Raw genomic sequence first — 23,980 nt, forward strand, 5'->3', positions numbered from 1 at the left:
GCATTAAATGTGATTTAACAAGAACTGTTTAGCTAAGACTTGGTAGGATTTTAGGTAGTAGTTCTGAATTTTCATGTAGTCTCAAACTTCATATCAGCAATACAGTTACTGACAGTTGAATTTTTGGCAGTAGGCTTGACTTGCCCAGTTTCTATCAAATCTACCTCTTGTATTGAAGCAGAAACATTGCTTCAGAACTAAGGCATGAAATAAAGATGAGCTTGTAAGAAGCTGAATTGGAATGTGAAAAATATTTATTTAAATTGTGAAACTTTTATGCATTACTTACTTTACAACACACTGTTGGAATTTATTTATAAAATGTATTTAAAGACATAATAGATATACATATATAATGCTAATTACCTAATATAATATTGAATATATGAAAAAGTTCTTTCTGAATTATGTGGGAAGAGGACTATTTCAGAGGTTTTCAAATTGGAATCAGCAGAGACCTTGCTGATCATTAGATGTTGTCTCTGTAATGAAAGCTGCTAAATGGCATTACAAGTCAGCCACAACTGCAGTACTTTGCTGTGGAAGCAGCCGCTGCAGTTACCACAAGAAAGCTGCAGTTAGGACTGACAGAAGGGTGATGTGCACCAGTCACCAAGCTAATGTTTTACAGCTGTCTTCTGTCAAGATGTGGTAACACCAGTTTAGTTTGAGAAACATTGCAATGTTTGCCTTTTAGTACAATAGCTTCTTAAAAGTTTAGACAGTAGGTGTTGTTTTTTGACCAAGTGTGCTACTGCCACTTGAATTGTTCCTTAGGTTAATGAATTTGGTTTGCTTTTGGTAAGACAATAGAAATACTGCAATGAAAAATGAATAGTGAATCACACCAGTTGAAGGAAAAGTTTGTTGTACTGTAAATAGCATTAAGTATGTGGAAACCAAAACTAACTAGAAGTTACTGTCATCTAAATATTTAGGCTCTACAAGATACAGTGTTTGCTGTTAAACACTAAAAGATACAGAATTCTATTATTTACGTTGACAGTTTTGAGTACAGAAAAATGTGTGCTCTGCTTTGACTTGCATATAGGTAGTGTTTCTGGTGTATTAATAGTATATCTCATTTGGAGAAATTAATACTTTGGGTTAACTCTGAAGTATTGCTATTTTTATTACCTGTAATTAATGCATTAACATCAAATTCCTGGGATAAGTGAAATCTGTGACATATGAGAGCATTTCATGCTTCATAAAAGGCTGCAATTCAAACTCCAAATGATTTACCCATGGCACTGTGCTTGTCACTAAAGAATATTTTAATGCACTGAAAAATACAGGTTAAAGGTGGTATCATTGACAGTACCATTTTATATTTAGAATTTTTTTTACATGCAAGTTAAGATTCTGAGATGTTTCACTTTGATGTTACAGCAATATATTCTATATTGTAATTGAATGTGGGACTTGAAGTGGATTTTCTAAAATTAATGGTCAGTTTTGACTAAGATATAATTGGGACGGAAGCAACCTCCCTTTGAAGTCTTTTTAGTGGAAGATAGAAGTGTAAGAAGTGTATATAGGAGTGCTGTTACTTTATGAACTCTGAATAATGAGATATTTTAGCAAATGACACTTTAAACCTAGATTTGTACAGCATACAACAGTTTTGAATAGTGTGATAATATTGAGTACAGCTGCCAAATTTTCATATAATGTTAGGTGATTGTACTTATGCCCTTTTTACTCTCATAGTTTTAGGTTTTCATACACCAACCCTCTTCTTTCCCATGATCTGCCCACTCCCCATCTATCAAAGAACAGGGTAACAATCATGGAAATCTACCAAGGTTACTAGCAAATGCTGAATTTCAGTGTTCTAGTGTAAGAAAATTATTCAGGTAACAGGGTATTCCTTTGTTTCTAACAACCTTGTTTTGATAACAACCAGCTGTGCCTGCTTTTTATTTGGAGAACCCTGTAAAACTACATTTATAAGCCTCTCTTACTTAAACCAAATCTGAACTATGAAAATCTTAATTGAAAGACTTGAAAATTAAGAAAAGAGGGGAGATTTAAAGTATTATATTTGTTTTGAAGAATGTCTTCAGTTGTGTGGATATATTATTCTATCTTGTGGACGGTTAGTGACTGCACTTTACACATTTAGGCAAACTATATTTCATGCCTCTGATAAATTTAAATGGAACAATTTGAAAGGGAACTAAAATCGATGGACTTAGGATGATGAAAATCTTTACTTAAACTCAACATTTGGTTTACCCTGATATTGTTAAAAAATAATAATGAAATTTGTTTAAAGGATGGTCTCTCCTATTTTATCACTGGGCTTATATCATGCTTTGTTAGAAGCACATAAATGAACAAAATAAAGCCAGAGATTATGACTTGAAGTCAGCTCTGGTACTTGTTTGCAGGTAGGGGCATGATTATGATGATACCTAAACAGATGAAACTAGTATGGAGAGAGAAACAAACTGTGATATGAAAATCTCTTGAAGTTTGGCATTTTATATGCAATCTGAAGTGCCCCATCGGTTACAAAGTCTGTTTAAAAATACACGTGTTTGGGTTTAATTAAAAGGGTACCATTTGTTCTGCTTAAATGTGAATACTAACTAGCTAATCTATGCAACTATGCAGAGCAGAAATTTTTTTTATTAGTTCCCTACTCTTGTTACACTGAATCATATCTAATTTTTTCATCATTGCACTTTTGTCTGAGGATTGGTTCGTACAGCTTTTTAATTTTCTAGTGTTTGCTTTACATGCTGTTCCTAGCAGCAATCAGAAAATAGTAATAATGTTGGCACAGAAATGTTTGCTGTAGAACAAGTTTGCAACTGGAAACTATTTATTGTTGGGCCTGTCTTTAAAAAAATAGTAAAGATGCACTATTGTCTCTTCTCCATGGTTAATTCTCAGTAGGCTTAAATTTGTTAAATTGTACATCTGAGGATTTTTGTAATAGGTCTGCAGATTGATACATGGACTTAAACTGTGACCTCAAGATTTCACTGAAATCTAGAATGAGAAATTCTAGTTACTTATGGCACAATGTCTTACATATATAATGCGGGAAACCTAAATTACCTATATGAACTTCAGATAGTAATAGTGCATCTTTAAATCCAGGCCAAAGGCCCATTACTGTAACAGAACACATATAAGTAGTATGCAATATTATGGAATGTTAAATCTCAAAATACCATACAGAAACCAATAAAACCTATTTTACAGATGTTTACTGTATTTATTTAGTGATTTAATAAGTGTTTCTTCTTAAAGCTAAAAAATGCAAATACCATTCTGAATACAGCATTGATGCCAGTGAGTTCCAAGTGGCAATTTGCGCACTGAAAAACTATGCACTGTCACCAGACAGAAAATTTCTTGGGTGTAAATATTTTGTGGTTATCTAATCAAAGGTACCTGACATGCTTAGGAAACTACCTCATCCCCTTTAAAACTAATTACTGCTTTTAATCATATGCAAAACATTCTAAATAGTTTCAATTATATGGAACAAGTATCCTGAATATCTTCCTAATGAAAGAGCCATTGCCTTTTCTTTTTGTGATGCTGTATCTGCCCTTGCTGGCTCTAGGGTGTGCATCTACATTTGTCCATTTAGGGGTGACACTCACTACTTGCTCTCAGCAGCAGTTAATTTTGCTCTTCCAAGGACACTGAGCATTGCAGATGGAATTACTTGGTCTTCGCCTCCGCAGCCAGCGCAGCCTCCTCCCGCCACTTGGCCTTCTTTGCCAAGTTCAGGCTTGTTAAGGACTCATGACGTGCAGCAGCCTGAGGAAGTAGCAACGTAGGAATAAGGATGCACCTAGGGAAGTCTACCCAGCCTTGGGAATGGGCAACAGCCACTTAGGGTGGTGGGGGTGACAGAGACTAGATTAGCTAAAGCTTGGGCAGCTCTGAGCTGTGCTCTTGGTTTAGATTTGTGTGCTTTTCACAGAATTCCATTATTGTAAAGTGTGCTACACGGTCATACCTCACCTTCTTAGCTGAAGCAATCACCGCAAAACAGGCAATAATTGAGAGCCCAATCATGATATAACAGGCTTTCACTCGAGCTTTGTTTCTTGCCTTGTCTATCATCTCTGGCCTGCAATTAAAGTAGTTGAATTGAGTCATTAAAAAAGGCAAAGTATCTTTTCAAAGCATTGCAGACATAACATCACAATTTAAAAATAAATACAGAATTAGCTTCTGAAACAAGCATCTTCAGCTTGCTGTGGTTAATTATGTATCAGCCATTTTCTGATCCTAATTCATTTCCCATGGCAAAGCAACATTTAGTGGATTTAGACTGTTTTGGGGTTTTTTAACCTGAGAAAAAATTGCTCAGGCAATAATTGTTTGCATTTCAATGCTTGGGGTAAATACACCAGAAATCATACCTTGAACTCTAAACAGTGAAAATTGAGTGGGGTTATCTGTATAAAACAGATGGAGATTATATGTGGTGTCAGATGGATGGAGTAAAAGCAAGTTCCCTTTATTCAAAGTTAACTTTAGAAATCAATTACTGCTGTATCTAACCTGTTCAGATGGTGTTCTGTAAGCTAAGAACTTACATCCTTGGATTGTTAATTAAAGCAGAGTTTGTTCTACTATGAGTTAAAGGTTTTAGTTCTTTATTAAAGCAGCAGCCTGACAGAAAGTGGGCAGCTGATGTCAGCCACCTCACTATTTCAGGAACACACACCTAAACAAGAACAATCTACAGGATTGTTTCTGCTGGTCATCAAAGGCAAAAATAGTGAAAAACTGCTGTCCTCTGTTTGGCAGTAGCCAGTGCAAAGGAGACATTTTACAGCCCAGAAATTTGCTTTGGTACAGCTCCCATTTCCACCCTCCTCTCTTCTGAGCCAGCAGCATGGCCCTGGGAACCAGCAGTAGAGGAAATCATGAAAATTGTCCCAAAATGTTCAGCTAAGTTTTTCCAAGTCAAACATTATACTTGGGAGTACAGTTTTTAAGATATTCATAATAATACTGGCTGTGCACCATTTTCCTTTCATAATTCATCATGGGAATGTTTTATATATTTACTTATATGGATATATAGATAGATTTGTAAGATATAAATAAATGTTTTATACATATGTATAAACCCACAACTATATGTGTAAAAAGAATACTTGCATAAAGAATTGGTTCTATGTTCTAAGTTAACATGGTGTAATGCTCTCTTTCCTTCAAAAAATCTTTAGATTTACTTTAAAGTGACACGATGGGATGGGGCAGAGCTGGGGATTTGACAGTGCCCATGAAAGCCTGCACCAAGGCTGAGGGCTGCAGTGCTTCTCTAAGGTTTGGTGTGGTGGAAGAGGACAGGTCCCGTGAGTGGCAGTGCTGTACCAGCCCTTCCTTGCCAGCGCACACAGGAGGAGCACGTTGGGCACATTCTGTTTCTTGCAGGTGACTAACAATGCCTGCAGTTCTAAGGAACTGCTTCTGGTTTGTACAATGATAAAAATCATCTTCAAAACAAACTGCACATCAGACTGGCACGTAGGATCGTTAATCCAGTAATCCATTTGTGGCAACAAAAGCAAAACCGTAAATGTTATTAGTCTGATGTATTAGCCTAATTGTATTTCACAGTGCACTAATTGAAACTCCTCTGAGGCAGATTTTCACTTTCTCCCTGCTCTCTGCATCTGCTTTAAGGAAAACAGACCTTACAATGTTCTTCACTAATTGCATATTAGGTCTTTGCTATTCAGTCTTTAATCAAGACTCCAGGCAAGCCTCTGCTGAAGTGAGCGACAGCTGGGGCTTTAAAAAAAACCCCAAAGAAACCACAACAATCTTGAATAAAGCCTACAGATTTGTTTCATAGTACAAACAAACTTCAGCTCTTAGGTTGTGTTCACAGGTAGCAACACTTTGCAATTCTTCTTTTGACAAGAGTTAAAACAGTGGCACAGTTCAGGCTCAATGTCTAACAATCGACTACTTTTAGTATATTACTATTTACAGTATAGTATAGTATAGTATAGTATAGTATAGTATAGTATAGTATAGTATAGTATAGTATAGATAGTATAGTCCTACAGTTCTAAAAATACTTTTCTTACCCAGAAAGCACAGTGGTGACACTCTCCTGCCAAGCCAGAAAGGAGTGATTTTTGTGCATGTGTCTGTATGACTGGCAAATGCCATATCTTTATAAACATCTCCTGACAACTTGAAATAGCATTTACAGCTCCTGAGACATGTCTGAACCTTCCTCTAGAGGAAGATGGTGAAACTAACAGCACAAGATAGGCTAAACTGTCCAGAAAGCCACTGTCCAGCTCAGCAAACTCCAGTGAAACCGTCAGGAACCAGCAAGAATAGGCAGAGGATGTACCTGTTGCTTTACACAGCTCTGCACACTCTTTATTCTCAATGTATCACCCCAGGCAGGGACATACTTTGATGATAAAAAGTAGCATCCTGGAGAGATGTCTAACACTCTATCTAGCATCCTAAGAAAAGGGAGCCTTAAACATTAGAGGGGTTTCAGGTGTTTAGTGCCTGACTCCCTTAGGGGTTGCTAACTTTCAGCAAGTCAGAGAACTGTAGAGTCTGTGGGGTTTGCGAGGGAAGAGACCTTCAAAGATCATCTAGTCCAGTGGGTCAGCAAGAATAGGAGACTAAGGCTATATCAATTGCTCAATTTTCCTTGATGAGGGCTTCTTCTTCTCTCATTACCTCCTTCCCTATTTTTCCTCAAATTCTATAATAAAAAATAATTTATTGTATGTACTCATTCAGTGACAGCTCCCTTAGAACAGTTTATGCGAGCTATAAACAAAAAATATTGTTTACTAACAACATCCTTCTCTGATTGCACGTTAGGACTAAGCAAAACAAAAAAGCTAGTACATAAATGTAACCAAGGCTGTCTACTCAGATGCATCTGTTCTTAATCCCGGGCTCTAGGGACTCCAGCAAGGAACATTTTCTCATCTTAACCTCTAACCAGGACAGGAAATTCTCTTGCCCTCTAATTTGTTTCCAAGTCTCAGTGTTGTAAAACCGATCGTTTTAAGCTCTGTGGAAAAGCTTTAAATTTTCCACAGAATCAGGATCGCACCACTGCTTTCCCTTCAGTTCCATGTTACCCTTGGACAAGGCCAGTGCACTTACGGGATCCTCAGAGGAATCTCTTCTTCTGTCTTGAAACGTCCAGTCCAGAGGAGGATTCTTTTGTCAAACTTCGAAGGTTTGTAACTTGCAGCCACCCTGTGAGCCTGCTCAGCTTAAAGAGTGAGAAAAAAAAACCCAAACACTTTGTAAACCGAGCACTAAGAGAGAATTATGACTGATAGCAAGGTGTAGAAGGGGGAAACCCTATCCATTTTGGTTGTTGGAAGAGTAATTTAGGGATTAGATTTCCAGGTTTCGGCTACACAGAGTCACCTCCGCGCCGTCTCTGGAATATCCCCGCACGCAGCGAGTGTTTCTGCGGGTCTGGTTCGACCGCCCCGCCGCCCGCGGCTGTGGTACCCAGGCGAGCAGGAGAACGCTCGGGACCACCCGAGCTGCGATGCCACCGCGGCCGCCCCACCGGGCAGCCCGGTGCCCCTCCAATCCGTCCCGGTCCCGACCCTCCCGCCCGGCATCTCCCCGTCAGCCCCGGGACGCCTCCGCTTCCCCGCGGCGCGGCGGGCAGCCCCTTACCGCGGGCGGTGCCCGGGCTCCGGGCGGCATCCCCGGCGGCCGCGGCTCCCCGCGGCGCGGGCGGGCGGAGCGGCGCGGCGGACAGCAGGCGGCCCGGGCGGAGGAGCGCCGGCAGCATGGCCGGGACGGCGAGGAGCGGCGGGACCCTCTGCCTCGGTCGGCCCCTCTGCCTCGGCCGGACTCTCTGCCGCAGCGGGAGCGACCCCGCCCCGCCCCACCCCGCGCACCCTTCCAGCCGCGCCCGGAGGAGAGGCGGGACCATCGCCGGCACCCAGCGGGATCGGTTCTCCCCAAAAGGCACGCTGTTCACCTACCGCACTCAGGGATCGCAACTCGAGTGAAGAAAGGTCGCTGTCCGAGACAAAACTCAGCTAAGGAAACAGCTCAGCTACATGTTAGGAGGCGCACCTGCTGGAGCCAGTCCTGAGTAGGGCCACAAAAACAACCAGAGACCAGGAGCACCTCTCCCGTGAAGACGGGCTGGGAGAGCTTCAGCCTGAAGAAGAGAAGGTTCCAGGGAGGCCTTAGAGCACCTTCCGGTGTCTAAAGGGGACCCACAAGAAAGATGGAGAAGGGTTTTTTACAAGGGCATGTAGAGATTCCTATATTCCCATTACAAGGAGTAATGGCTTTAAACTGAATCAGGATGGATTTAGATTAGGAAGAAATTATTTCCTGTGAGGTTGGTGAGACACTGGCACAGGTTGCTCAGAGAAGTTGTGGTTGCCCCATCCCTAGAGGGTTGGGTGGGGCTTTGAGCAACCTGGTCTCGTGGAAGGTGTTTCTACCCATGGCGACTAGATGATCTTTAAGGTCCCTTCCAACCCAAACCATTTTATGATTCTATGTAGAGTATAAGTTCTGTGACACACAAACCTGCCCACATCTGTGTTTCTGTCAATTTGTTACTTTCAGAATGCTCAAATATACTGATTGTCATCATAGGCTTTTCCATCTACTTCAGCTAAAAAAAAAAAAGTTTTTTTGTTGTTTTTCTTTTCACATCCTGGACAGAGCTTAATTTAAAAACCAAATTAAAAAAAAAAAAACAAAACAAAACAACAACAACAAAAAAATCCCCAAAATCAAACAAAGAAACAAACTGAAAAAAACCATTCAGAGAAACCAGCACAGAATAGAAATTTACTAAGTAACAGCCTGTGTCAGTGTGATATTCATGACAGTTTAAGACTGTCTCAACAGAGCTGTGTCTGAGGCACCAAGCAGTGGAAGATTTTACATGCATCAGCCAAAGCCAGAATGGCTACAGATGAACAGAGGAAGTCCCACTCCCCAGGGACAGATCACTCTCTGGCAACAACTTAAGTCCTGTGCTCAGTGTGACAGCACAGAAGGGGGGTTTTGAACTATTTGTAGCCAAAACCTCCAGCTATTTTTTGTTCAGGAGCAGAGCACATAACAAAAAGGAGGAGATGCACCTCTTTACAAGCACACACACTCCTTGAGCAGCTGTGCCCTCTTTCAGAACGCTGTCAAGGAGATGCAGACACATCAACAGAAACGACCTAGAGGATGACACTTTACCTTTGCTCAAAGAGAGTGGCACAGTGTCAAGCAGTGCTCCTTGTCCCTGAAGACACAGCTGGGAAGGGTACGAAGAGTCAGCACGTCTGGGCTGGGCTCAGTGTCATTCATTATGAGGAGATTCCAGACACAGCTATCACTTGCCCTCCTGATGGTCACCCACACATTTAGAGTCACTGTAGTTCCAATGGCCATCAGCACAGCTGCTGAGAGCAAGCCTGGAGCTCACGTACTTTCCAGCACTAGCCAAATAACTGCCCTAAAGATTGTGGGCAGCTGAAAGGCATCTACACAGCCAGAGCTACTGAAATCTTGAGGGAATTATGCTCTGGACAAAAGGATGTCAAACAATTCATGATGGCCTTCACGGTCTTCATTCTCCCTGAAGATACTCTGTATGATAGCGGCTTCAGAATGCAGCATTTAGCATTATTAACAGTAGATGATATAAGCCCTAGAAAGGTTAAATAATGTTTACATCCAGAGCAGCCTCCTGCTGACCTTAACAAACTGCATTTTCCCATTTGATTTCTCTGTGAACAGCACTGTATTTGGAGACATTTGTTCTTCCTATTGCTCTCAGAGATAGAAAACGTGCCTGTGGGATGTTAGTGTTTTGAGAAGTGGTTTCAGGATCTTTCCAAAGTAAGCAAAAGCAGAAAGTGCTCTGGGCCAGAAAAAAGAGCTGGTTCCTTTGGCCTCACATGGCCTGACCTATGGGCCACGGCTCTGGGAGCACCAGGGTAAGACTTTGCTCTGACTCTGGAAGGTGATTCCTGTTCTGTGCTCTGGGGGTGAAAATCTGCTTCAGGCTTTTTTAATGTCCCTGTGACTGACAAGAGGAATAGCTAGATTGCTGGAATACTTACTGCCCTAGGCAGGAGAATAGGCACAAATGCTACTTTAGCATAATAAATTCCTATTTTAAGCTTTTTTATATCCTCTGTGTAGGGTAGCACAATCCCTTTACGTTTTACCTACATATGATCACTTGCTTCTCACAGACAAGGCATTTAAAACCATGTAACACATCTTGGTATAAGGTCTCTTTTTTGCTGTCAAGTCAAGCTCCCAAACCTGTTGCATCCTCTCTGCTCCACCATGGACTGTGCTTTGCACAGATGACCTGAGTAGCTGGAGAATTAGATGGAGCATGTAGGGCTCCTTTGAAATTCTGCCATATGTGATGTCTTTCCTTAGAGATACCTCAGCAGAGACCTTCACACTGCTGTCACCAGGCCCTGCTCATTCAGACATTCTCCTCATTGTCCTGCAGGATGAATCCCCTGCCACATACAGCTTTCAGTCTAAAGGGTGTTTCTAAGCAGGCTGAGGTCCATAGTGGAAACAACCTTACAGGTGCATGTATTGCTGTTCAAGGCCAAACAGAAGCTCATGGGATGAGGTAATGAAATTAAGTAAGCAAACTCAATTTTAAACATCAATATGGCTTTAATCATTCCCTTTCATATAGCTTCAAGGCATGCTGCACTCAACACTTTTGAAAACAATAAATACATGTACAATATTACAGCCAAATTAACTTTTCTAACCAGCTGATTGCTGACAGTTGCGCAATGTAAGCTTTGCTTCTCTCTTTCAGGGCAAGAATTCTTGCTGCATTGGCTGTCACATTGTAGGAACTTTAACCTTATCATCTATAACCTCATACACAGAAAAGTATTTGCAACAACTGAAGTATAAATAGCATTTAACATACAAATATATACACATAAACCTTCATTCCTACAATCAGCAACAGAACATATATATTTACACAAATCCATATGTGAATTGCACTCTTGCCTTTCAAATGAATTTAAAATACCTTAATAGATGCACAATATCAAGGATTTTAGTATTATTTTACAGTAACATGGCACAGAACTTACATAGCAAAGTTTCTATGTTCTGGGCTTTATGAATATGGAAAAGTATTTTCCTGTTCCTGTATTGACAATGTAGTTCTGCTGTTTAAGCTCTGTCTGAAAAAGCTCTGACCATTATCTTGACAGAAAAATTCTTCCTTCTCTGAATGTGCCCTTTGCCTCTCATACAGAAGGCACAGCACAGCTGTGCTCATGGATCTGCAGAGCAGACACTCATTCAGTGCAGATCACTCCAGGTCATCCTTGTGCTATTTCTGTGTATCCTAATGGTGCATTGTCATGTTCTTATTGAAAATCACATTTTAAAAAATATATATCAACCCCCTTAAATTTTGCCAGGATGCTCTCATGCTGATACTGGTCATTACATTATTTATTTATGCTAATGAGAGGAATCAATTAGTGGTTTTAAGTTTTGACATTGCACATTGACTTTACACTCTCAAATAAAAGGACACCCGAGGCTCGCTCTCCTTGTGCATCAGAGGAGGTGCATGAGGTGAATCAGTGTGTCTCTTCTGAGTATGGGGAAAAAAGGCAGATGAACATATGCATAACTATAGAGTTCCAGAATAATTCTCTAATTTCTTTATAGCTCTGTCTCTAGTTCATCACCATGCTGGTAAACACAAGAAAATTTAAATATTACTACAGCACTGATCTGGAATAAGTTGTGCAATTTTGGGGAGGGAAAAAAAAAATCCTTTATATCAGATGAAAAGAGTTACTTTTGGAAGTTCAGAAGAATGGAAAGCCTATCTTAAAAGTGGCGACTAAAGGACTGGACTTGTTTATCTTGGCAAACAAAGGCTGGGACAAGGTTCTCTTTGATCTGTAAAATGGGGCCAAGATGAGAAGAAGAGCTCCTTAAACAATTGAGCATCAAAGAGGCAAAAGAAGTGGGGAAACTCATGTGGTCCCACTTACATGACTGTGAGAAATAATTTTGTGATGCTTCTGCCTCACTTGAGGAAGGGAGGTTGCAGAATAGGTTCCCACAGGTCTATTATGTGGGCTGGATGGGGAAGGAAGGGAACTGCTGAAGGGGACTGCACATCAGCAAGTTTGCATGAGCAAGGGATGGACTCTGTGAGTCAGGAAAGCCTTTCAGATCTGGTAATGGATAACTGCCTAAGTACAGGAAAAGGTGTTTCATGTGGTCTGCCCTCCTTGGAGATAGCAAAAGGAAAGAGATCTGAAAGACAAATGGCTCCCTAAAATGGCTTTTAAACTTCTGGTACTTCAACATGGGGCAGTCATATGCTGGAGACTCTTTTCCTGACCACAGTCCTTCCAGCATTTTTAGGAAGAACTTTTCCTTTTATTAGTGACTGCCCAGGCACTTGGAAATGGCAGTTTCCATTCACAGAGTCATTCTCAGTTTTACAGGAGTCAGTGATAGTGGCTCGGAAGCTGGAAGATTTTGAATCTAAAGAAACCTGACTAACAGCAACGCTGCCTGCACTCTTAGAGGAGTAAGTGTAAACCATTTTGAGAAAGGCAGATTTTGTGTTTGTTTCTTGCTTGTAAATGATAATATAGCATTTTGGTAGAAAAGTGCAGCAGAGGATTCCATAATTGGATATTAAAACAACGATGATTTCCACTGCTGGCAAGTATTTGCCAAATGTAGTTGCATAGACAGGGATAAACACAATCCATGCTATAAAGTAAATTAGCATGCCAAAAGTGATGAATTTAGCTTCGTTGTAATTCTCTGGCAACTTCCTACCTTTAAAGGCAAATATGAAGCAAATAAATGCTAGGGCAGCGATGTAGCCCAACATAATCCCAAAAGCTACAATAGACCCCTCATTGCATTCCAGAATTATTGCTCTTGGGATTGAGAAATTTTGATTTACAAAAGGTGTCCTAAATATTAGCCAGAAGGTGCAAATGATAACTTGAATTCCAGTGCATGTGACCACAGTGGGAATAGGTTTATACATGCATTTCAGGAAATTTTGAAGCTTGGGATCAAAGCTGAAGGCTAGTAAAATTTTTAGTGACTTTATTAAAATACATGAAATGCAGAGTGTAAAACTTATGCCAAAGAGGGCTTGCCTAGTTTTACATTTGAATTCTGTGGGTATATCTATGAAGAAGACAGTGCTTAAAAAAATTAAGAAGTGGCTGAAGAGAATAATATAGCAGACAGTCAGACCACCAGACGCCTTTACTACTGGTGTGTCCAAGTTTTTGGTAAATATTACACAAATGGACAAGACCAGCACAACCCCAAAAGCAGAGAGGAGGAGGAGGAAGATGGCAAACCAGTCAGTCCAGGCAAGGAAATAGATTGTCTTCCTGTAGCACATGCTGCTGTTGATGGGAGCCCAGTAGGTTTTGTTGTTACATCGGTAGCAGTAATCCATATCTGGAAGCAGCAAAAAGGGAAGGTATCTCAGAACCTCGAAGTCAATAAACTGCAAAGCGGATTATAGGGACTTGAGATACAGGAGCAAGGTGGGAAAGGATGGCAGAGGGAAAAGATGGACCTGACTGATGCTGACTCGGGCTGTCGCTGTCCAGGGGGAGGAGCTGCAGGGCTGCGGTGGCTGCGGTGGCAGTGGCACAACGAGCTAAGGACAAATGCCTGGAGCTCCCGGCCAGCTGGGGAGCCCCAAGCCTTTGCAGCCAGGGGCAAGGAGGGAAAACGGCCAGGTTTCTAAAAGTGTCTTGCTTAGCACTGACTAGTGAAATCTGATCAGAGAAACTTCAATTGAAACCTGAACAATGACTCTAGAGGAATCAATTCTCTTGCAAAAATTTGACTTACTTTTCTTTTATTTGTCTACTTTAACAAGAAAACACCCTAATATTCTCTTTACAGATAGCTTTTAAAATACAACAGCAAGAACAAACATTGCTTTCAATAATTATTTGAAAGGTACTTTTGCTTTGCAATTCCTATTTTCTGATATGGAGAAATTTCACAATTAATTGAATTAGAAGATAAAATTTACTTTTCTTCTGCTCCCAGGACATTAAAAGTCCATGCTACCTTAATTTTCTTAATTCCATCTCTCTTCTCCATATTTAGTTTTCCCCTTTAAAGGATTTTGCTCAAACCAGTGGTAAAGTATACATTAGATTTGACACAAGAATATACTGCTGTACAGTTATATCAAATAACACAGCTCTCTGTGGTAAGACACAAAATGTGCTGCTAAGCAAAATATATAACCCTTGAACTCCATAGATTCATAGCTTTCAACCTTTTGGGTTGGAAGGGACTCTCAAAGACCATCTAGTTCTAATTTCTGCACCAGGGGCAGGGTCACCTTTCACTACACCAGGTTGCTCTGAGCTCTGTCCAACCTGGCCTTGAAAACATCTAAGAATGGGACAACCACAGCAACTTCTCTGGACAACCAGTGCCTCACCACCCTCCAAGCCAAGAAATTGCTCCTGGCTGGGCTGAATGTACTAAGGAAAGACAGGGAGGAAAGGCTCTATTTAATCAGAGTAAATCTCACTGATAAATCAGCCAGAATTTCCATCCTAGCAAAGGGTAATGCTAGTCAGCTAGCCAACCTAATTGCTTTAAACTTGGCCTTTTAAAAAGCATTTATTGGAAGTTTTACAGGAAATTGATCATGATCATAAGCAAATATTTAAATCCCATTCCAAAATTTAACCCAAGGTTCTCAAGGCACATTATATCCAAGCAAAACAATTGCATTGATATCTAAGTAAACCTTTATTTGGATACAAATTTTTTACCTGTTTGGTTGCTGTAATGGTTTTCTGGGCAGTAAACACACTCATAGCAGCAAGTGTGTGGACTTTCTGTAACCTTTTTCACCTGGCCAGGACTGCAGGGCTGGGAGCACGTTGACTGAACCTTCTGCAGTGTGCAGAGGGGGAAAAAAAAAAGAGATCATCATCTTAGGTACAGCTAATTACAAGGGAGCATTAATACAAACCTCCAGGATTTTTGCAATTTGTATTTTTTTGTTATGATACGTATTTTAAGGAAATCTAAAAATGATGTTGAAAAACAGACATTGTGGGGTCCATATTTCTTGTATTTTCTCCACACAGTCAATGAGTAATAGAATGGGGCATTATTTTACCTGATAATTTTATTTTTGGGCCTGAATGCTAATTCCTGGATTTGTGTGAACATTTGAAATCTAGATCAAAGTCTCTCATTCAGCTTTGAACTTGCATTTAGACTACAGAGGATCATCTTCAAAGAATGCACAGAAGCATCTGAAGGGGAATTTGAGTGAACTGCTTCACAAATGAGATCCTGATACTCTGCTCAGCTGCTAAAGAGGGACACCTGGGCCTGAAGGAGATGCTTTGGAGGGTGCTCTGTACTGTACTGCAGCTCTGACACTCCTGACCCTTGCCAGCTTGTCCCTGAGCCATGAAGCCCCACTCCTGGGTGTGTGATCAGGGCCTTCTTTTGAGGTTTCACTTCAGATCCTCCTTTTGAAGACAATTTTTTGTTAAATGATCTGTCCTGAGGAACTCTGCAATCTCCTCTCCTTCCAAGACTGTTCACAAGGAGGTGGAGACATTTCCTTGCACCACAAAGAGGGACAAGGTTTGAGGTTTCCTTCTCTACTCAGCTAAGTTCACATGTGGAGACCAGAATTCAGCCCACCTAGTAAGCAGCCTCTCCCTGTCCCATTAGTGGGGAATGCCTCGCAGCACGGAGCTGTGCCATGAACTCAGACATCCACCCATGCACAGAGGACAGATTGTCCAGCTGGAACTGGCCAGGGCCACACACTAGTCCTGTCTGCACCAGTGCTGGGGCTCCAGGTGGCACCACCTACTCAAGTTGCTGACCCCAGCTCTGACAGGGGCAAATAAACAACAAAACTTTTTTTTTTTTTTTTTAAACAATTAAGCCAACACATCTGAATATTCATGTTAAAAAAAAAAAACAACCAAAGATGTACATAAGTGAGGGCTTTTTTATGAATCATCATTTTTTATTTTAAAATCCCTTTGTAAGATTCTGGAATAGCATCCTTAGGACAGACATAACCCTCTAGAGGAATTCTGGAGAAATAAATAAATTTTGTATTGCTGTGCCTGCTCATAGGCTAACATGCATCTCAGGGTGCATGAAAAGGGTTGAATAAACTCAGAAAGGATTCTTTGCTCTAAGAGAACATTAAATCACACAAGAGATTTCTAGCTGGCACATGTTCCAGTAGCAAGTGCTGCAGGGAGAAAAAAACAGTCTTAAAATAAATTTCACACACTATGTCAACAAATTAAAAGTTACCTTTAAAGCCAGAAAATCTTTTTTTTTCTCTTCATCCTCAAAGATAAAGCCACCTTTCTCTGCATCGTATTCTGCCATAGTGGTGATTTCCATGTGGCCATCAATTTCTTTCCAAAGAAGGACATCATAATTGGTGCTCATATCCCCACTGGAGTCAAATTTGACTTCCTTATCATCATCAATGACTACAACTCTTTTAACTTCTTCTAGGAGCTGCACATAAGTGTAAGGAATGATAACATACACCTGTATCATGTGTGATAAACTGAGTAGTTCAACATATGTATGATAGTATCATGTTAAAAAGAAATGCTTTTAGGACAAAGAGAAATATTAAAATTCAAATTAATTTTGTTTAAAGAATTACATTATACAGACAATCATGTTGGCCTTAAAAATCTATCATTAAAAAGAATAATAATTTCATAAAATCATAATCATAGTATTTTTTTCCAGTTTTGAAAATTTTGGTGTGATATTCAGAGCAAATATTTTTGCTTGCAAAAACTAAGAGTCTTTTGGCACGCCCCTCCTTGTAAAGACCAGTGGTGAGCAGTGCTCCTGTTTGTTACTTAACTGTCAGCAGAGACAATCTGGGCAACATTTGCTTCCGGAGTAAATTCTCCCAGCATATCTGGGAGTATCCAGCACTGTTCCCAGCTGTGACTCAGACTGAAATTTTGTATGGCAAGGTGAGACTCAGAACTGTTAATAATCAATGAACAATATATATGCTTTGTCAAGGCAACTGCCCAGCTCCATACTGCAATCCATTCTGTACAAGAGGGGAAAACTTCTGCCTCCCTCATCACAATAAAATGAAACAGGTCTGTGTCAATCCAGAAAAGGACAGGTTAAGACACATTATACATTCTCACTCCCAGTTCATGGGGAGATACAGAAATACTCTCATTAGAAACCATGGCTCTTAATTGAAGAAAAAGCTTTATTATTTTGCAGGCCTAATGATTTTTTTGGCAACAGTAATTAACTGACAAGAAAAAAATTCAATGTTTGATGAAAGGCTGAGTTCAACTGCATTTGAAAATCATGCTGTTACATGGGTCCATTTGTGATATTCACAGCATTTAACAAACTGCCACATATGCTACCTCAATAGGCTTTGTCAAATTTACGTAACACCTCTAGTAACACATATGCATCTAGTGTATATAATAGGCCAACTTGCCGTGTATAATGTAATTTTTTTGGCATTTATATAGTTTATGAAGAGCTGGTGTGTTTCTAACCAATTTGATTGGTGCATTTTATTTGGTTGCTGCATAGTTGTGTGGAAACTGAATAGGGTTTTTTCATTGCATATACTCAGACTAGTAATTTAATTTTTCTGTTCTCCACTTTTTCATTTTGTCTAAAAATATGAGAACACCAGAGCTTTTTGAATACATCTTGAGCCTCAGACAGAAGGGGCTAATATTTAACAAACTTGGAGCAACTGATTTTTGGTATTTTTTGCAAAGTCTGTAACAACAATCACTCTATTGTTTCCCTGTATATGGATATGGATTATTTGGGTCCTAAGAGTTTTCTGTACATATATATGTACCCTTCCTAGAGGGTTGAATTTTCATGTCGAAGAAACGTGTTATGAAAACATCATGGGGGAAATAATTATCTCTCAGTTCTCTTTATGAGTGCTTAACAACATAAAAGGAGTTAATTTGGATGTCTTGGCATTTAGTCCATTTATTATGTAAATGCAGCTCCATAAAAACTGCATTCCTACTAAACAGTCCTGAATTTGTCCCATTAGTGTTTACTAATTCATGTAATTAGTCTGATTGTTACTGGGTTATTGGTTGGTTGTTTTTCATTTCAAATCCCATATCTTGGTTTGACCTGCCCTGACCTAGGATAAGAGGTCAAAGCAAATCAGAGTGTTTCAGAGGTTGTTTGACTTTTAAGTGAATATTTGTTTAATCTTCTGAGTAAAAGTGTGTAAAAGTGAGTAGTCCTGAGCAGGTTCTTGGGTAAAAGGTCAGGTCAGGTTTAGTTGTCTGATTTTTCCTCTTTTCCCACCCAGTAGTGTGATAACAAGTACCTCACCCATCTTAAACATTATGTCTTTATATATAAGTCAAGATCAGACAGAGGTACAATGTATTGCATTTTCAGTTTCAAGTAGAGACTCATTATGGAGGATAATACTTGAATTAAGATAAAACAGATACAGTGGTGAGAGAAAGAGGGAGAGGAAAATTGAAACTCTTCAGTGAATGCTCCTCTCCTGCAGTATCCCCATCTCTCAAGAGCACTTACAATATGTATCACAGTGGTTTGCAGCAATGGCACCAACCACTAATAGTCAAATAGCTGATAAGAAGTAATTTAGTAAAAGGACCAAGCTTTTATCTCCACGAATTTGGTGGCAAAAGTGCAATGAAAGTTAGGCAGAGAGACTGAGACCTGTAAGAATTAGCATCATACCTCCCAGGGAGTGAAGGCAGATGGATCCTTGCAGTCTCTGTCTTTGCATTGCCCTTTAATGGCGTGAGCTATAGCATAGACTGCAAGCATAGTACTATGGATAAATCCTGGTTCAACATTAGCATTCAAAAAATCATCTCTCCAGAGCTGAGGTTTACTCCCATCATTTTCCAATAGATCATCCTGGGACTGGTTTGCAATGCACGTTTGAAAATCATGATATTCCAGGTGTGCGCAGACTGACAAAAGCATAATGTATTCATGTAAAAACTTGTTGTTTTCTGTGGGCTTTTTATGAAGGTTTCTCAAAAACTCTTGGAATGAGGAGATGTCTCCATTTTTAAATCCAAATCCCACAACTGTTCCCAGCTGTCTGATATTGGGAATTGTACTGATCTTGACTGCAGCGGACCAGTTATCACTTGCAATCCAGATTTTATTAACATTCATTTCAATTGCCTTCTTGAATAGTTTGAGCACATGAAACTGTCTCATAAAGACCACAATAACATTTACTCTTTTTTCCTTGACAATCTTCTCAATTGCTTGATCAACTTTGGTGTGAAAGGTGCTGTCAGAGAGATAGGCTGGCAGCATCTCCTTAAAAGCTATGCAAACGTTGTTTGCCATGGCCTGGACCCCAAAGCTCTCCAGAGCGAACCGCCCATTGTCATCGTCAGTGGCTATTACTCCAATCCAGTTCCACCCAGATTCACAGATCAAGCGAGTCATTGCCCTTGTCTGGTGAAAATCACTGGGGATAGTCCTGAAGAAAGAAGGAAACCTGATTTTGTCACTGAGGATTTCAGCTGATGATGCAGGACTGACCTAGGAAGAGTGAACAATTCAGTCATGGATGCGTTCTCCTCCAAAGGATGCCAAGAGATCCAAAGCTGCCATGATTGCTCTTTCTTCCCACCTGACCCAAGCTCCCTCCTCCTGTGAATGGGCATCCACAAGCTGCAGCTAAAGGGACAGGTCTCTCTCCCTGCCTTTGGATGCAGACTCGTGCCCAGGACCAGTTACACTTTTTCCCCTCCACATAATTCAGTGAAGGCTGCGAGCAAATCAAAATGGATATGACAGTAATGATGGTATAAAGATTTTGGTTTACTCTTTTCAGATACCATCAATATGCTCTTCAAAACAATATTTAAAATACTGGATATTTTTTGAGTCTCTATTCAAATTGCTAGTACTCTTATATTTTGTAGTATTTTCCTATTACTGAGTGCTTTAGTATGGTTCATACACACACACACACACACACATAGATATATTTTCTCACCAGTATTTAATTATTATATCTCAAAGTGATCATTAAATCAGTCAGAAGAACCTCACAGACAAATACAAACAGTAACCAATAATACAAAATCTTATTATTTTTTCATACAAAAGATTTATTATCTTTTTCTTGTGAATGTAGTTGGAAAAACATAAAAAGAACATTACTATTTAAATCTCTCCAGTTTTAATCCTTCCTTATTTTTTTGTTGGAACATTTTTCCCCCTATATTTCTTGACAGTTCTTAAAAAATAAATTTAAACTTTCCAAAAGAAGAGTCACCCATCTGGAGGGGATACCAAAATCTTACTGTGTCAGAACACCACAGATGCTATTGATAAGAAAAAACTGTTGGATCCCATTTTCTATCTATGCTCTACTGCATATTTTTTTAGTCACTTGCCTTTTGATTATGTTCAAGTGTGGCACTTTAGTTTTCATACTCACTACAGTTCCTGTGGTGACGTTGGAGGTCAGAATTACTTCCTACCATTGCAGAGGAGAAGATTCAGTTAGAAGTTATCTTTAGTTCAGATTTTATGTCTTTTCAATTTATTTGGTTAATTTATATCTATTACCAAAACTAAAGTGCAAGGATTGTGTGGAAGTGGGTCTGTTTCTTCCTTCTTAGTCCTGGATCCCAATTCTTTTACAAAGGTAAAAGTAGGAAGGTTAGCATGGCCTAAGCACAAATGTGGGACTGTACGAGTCCTAGAGAAGTCAGAAATAGAAAAGGATGTTTTGGGAAGGACTAGTGTGGATCTAAACTATTGTATTCTTTCACTTCTACAATTGCTTGAAGAGTACTAGGAGAAAATCTTTGGTTTAGAGCAATCTTCCTCACTTCCCTGTCCATAGTTTTAACTGATTTCAACATTTAATTTCTTTTGGGCTGGAGAGAATTCCTCAATTTCTGGTCAGATCAGACCTGATCTGGTCTTTTTTTTTTTTTTTTTAGCTTGAGATTGAGTATTGTCATAGTCAGGCAAAGTGTACATGGCAGCTGTAACTTTGCTGCCTGAACAAAGTCCTGAGTGTTGTCCAAGGTACATTGGAGTAACCAGGACTGATCAAAAGCACTGCCAGGCTGACAAGAACCCAGCATGACCCTGAAAAAAACACTTGGATAAATGTCCCTTGAGTATAGAAAATATCCCTTACTGTCTTTGCTTGGCTAATTGAACCAAGGCCTCCACTTGAAGCTGAAGTCCACCCATCCTGATGTCCTTGGGATAAACCAAATCCTGCCCTGTAGTAAATATGTGGCTTTTGCAATTCCTGTGATCAGAGCCTTAATTCTTAGCATGGTAAATCTGAACCTCTGTCCACAATAAAATAGCTGTCTCAAACCTACCTGTGGGATTAACTGCAAAGCCAAGAGCCTTGACACTGCCATCGACACCTCTGAGTAGCTGGCTCCAATGACTGCCTTGACCCTTGGGATGTAGTCTGAGTAGTTACACTTGAACTCCACAGCATCCTCAGAAGAATTGAATTTAGACAGAAATCTCAGAGCAGACGCCATGGCTTTTGTAACTTCTGCACACGTGTCGTAGATCTCATAGCCCAGGGTAACTCCAGATAACAGCGTTGAGTTGTTGATGGTTTCAATGGCGTGTATCATTGCAAGTGTCTGAAGAAAAACCTGAATTTCAAATCTGTCAGAGAAACATAGGCGGTATTTTTTAGAAAAACTTTTTTGGAAGCAAGGGTGAAGCAAAATCTGTTTTTAGCATATCCCCTAGAATTTTACAACTGCTGAAAAGAACTGATGAGTAGTAAGTTTTATGTGATTTGCTTGGGTTTAGTGCACAAAAGACTAAAAACCTCTTTTTCTCATTTAACAGGAGACTAAGTAAAATAAACAGAAAACTGAAAATATACTTGAATAAAAGTGGTTTTCTGGAAAAGAAGAAGGTACTAAAAATTTAATGTTCATGATACATGAAAATTTGCAAGTGATATCTTCAGGAAGCATCTGTCAAAGTCAGTGAAGATATTCTAGTTTACTATACCTGCCCACTAAGTTTTTAAAAAATGTATTTATTTTCACCAAAAGCATGAAGCAAAGAAAATTAAGTACTAAATGTTTCAGAATAGAAGAAAATATTTCAGAGGTCAAGGTTTCTAGCAGTTGCATTGGTGTTTCTAAAATACTCTTCAGACCTGATGAAGTTGGCCCAGATATTTCCCCTCATCTCCAGTGAATGTTATAATAGGCGATTAACCGAAACTGAACCAGCACAAAATGTCTACAATACAACCAACACTTCTCTCAGGCAAGCTTCTTGAAAGATTACAAATCTTGTGATCTAAATTAAATTTCAGAGGGACTTGAGATAATTTATGTTTCCATAGAAAAATAATGGAAGACAGACAAAATTATCACCTTAATCAACGTTTTGACATAAATCCAAATTTATATCTACCTGCATGCCTAGCTGATTATTAGATTCAGATGTGAGATTAAGTTGTAAAACTCAAATAAAATTTGTCGATTGGCACCTATATTTCAATTTTTAAAAACGGATGCTTGGAATTCCTGGTCTTAGGAAATGTTTATTATGTACTTAAAATAAAATTCTTCACCAGGTTTCCTTTTATGCATTCCAGAAAAATTGACGTTTCAAGCACAGTAGGATTTGGCGCCAACAGAAAAAATATTCTGATGTAAAGAAAGCATGCATGACAAGGTGTTTATATGTAGGCTATTCTGTAACATAAAGACACAATTATAGTTCCAAGTGTAATAATGATGGTAATTTAAAAAATAACTACAGTGTCACCATCAAGATACTATCATAGATTATAACTGAGCTGCCCAAGAGATGGTAGGCAGACTTTACTATGGGCTTGGGGAAAATAGAATAGTCTGCCTGTGTCCAGACCATGTAGGTACAGCTTCATAACAAATAATGAATAAATGCCCAGCTGCGTCCTTCAGACCTACAGCAAATTAGCTATATGGGATATATATGTGGAAATCAGATGATAACACAAATATCCAAGGCTATTTTATTATCTGTGAAGATTGAAATAGGGTCAAATGCTCATTCCCTTCCTCAGTAAACTGCAGTATTTTGTATTGTAACTTGGCCATATTTTGTCATCCTGCGTTAATTTACATGAAATTTATGTGATATCCAAATAATTTTTTAAGTCTAAGCAAAGCAAAAGAACTAGAATTTGTTGACCTTAACATAAGAGTTACACATCGAGTGTCAGTGCTCTCTTCTTTGCTGTATTACTCACCCAGCACAATTCTGAATTACTGGCTTGATGGGATCTTCTTCTGGATGCAGCATTTCACTGTGAACTGCAAACAAGCCTCCAATAATGATGTCCCCCGGAGAACTGGCACCCACAAAGTCATCAGCATTCTGGCAGGAGAAAGCGACATCGGTGCTGACCACGAAGCAAGGGATCAAAAAGAGAGCAAATGCCATGTGCCTGCTTTGCTCCCTCACTCCCAGCTTGGAGTCAATCAAGCTGCAGCACCAGCAAGGGCTCCTGTGTCATCTGTAAAGAGCAGCAAGGGACAAAGGCTGCACTCGAAAGCTGGTCACACCTCATAAGGTGCTTGTATTTGCCTCACTGGAAAAGGCTTTTTTATTGAAGGTACTAAAGCAGTGCTGTCACATAAAATGCGAAGGTGTGGCGGTGTGAGAGTGGAGAGGGAGGGAGAAAGCTAAATGAGTTTAAAAGGAAATGCTGGACATTAAATCTCTGATGTTGTGGTCAAAGTTTCTGATACCTTATCTGAAACACGTGGCAAATATTTTGGTATAAATTTGGGCTTGTTTTGAATTCCTTCCAGCTGAGTGCCGTGTGCAAAGAAGTAATTGTATAATATGGTAGTAATGACACTGCTGTGACCATGTTTTA

The 23,980-nt window shown here is 39.7% G+C and overlaps 2 protein-coding genes across 2 annotated transcripts; both read right to left on the minus strand.

The window, feature by feature from the left end:
- Positions 1–2,719: 2,719 nt before the first annotated feature.
- On the minus strand, positions 2,720–7,844 carry FAM162B (family with sequence similarity 162 member B). The gene is made up of 4 exons (XM_064412998.1): positions 7,675–7,844; positions 7,141–7,252; positions 3,994–4,102; positions 2,720–3,786 (listed from the first exon to the last, which is right to left on the minus strand). The coding sequence occupies exons 1-4, from the start codon at positions 7,790–7,792 to the stop codon at positions 3,688–3,690; spliced, it is 438 nt and encodes a 145-aa protein (XP_064269068.1). The 5' UTR covers positions 7,793–7,844; the 3' UTR covers positions 2,720–3,687.
- Positions 7,845–10,688: 2,844 nt separating this feature from the next.
- On the minus strand, positions 10,689–23,760 carry GPRC6A (G protein-coupled receptor class C group 6 member A). The gene is made up of 6 exons (XM_064415839.1): positions 23,348–23,760; positions 21,450–21,753; positions 18,808–19,635; positions 16,360–16,572; positions 14,835–14,958; positions 10,689–13,485 (listed from the first exon to the last, which is right to left on the minus strand). The coding sequence occupies exons 1-6, from the start codon at positions 23,539–23,541 to the stop codon at positions 12,365–12,367; spliced, it is 2,784 nt and encodes a 927-aa protein (XP_064271909.1). The 5' UTR covers positions 23,542–23,760; the 3' UTR covers positions 10,689–12,364.
- Positions 23,761–23,980: the final 220 nt, after the last annotated feature.

Source organism: Passer domesticus, chromosome 3, assembly GCF_036417665.1.
Source record: "Passer domesticus isolate bPasDom1 chromosome 3, bPasDom1.hap1, whole genome shotgun sequence".
NCBI classification, from domain to species: Eukaryota; Metazoa; Chordata; class Aves; order Passeriformes; family Passeridae; genus Passer; species Passer domesticus.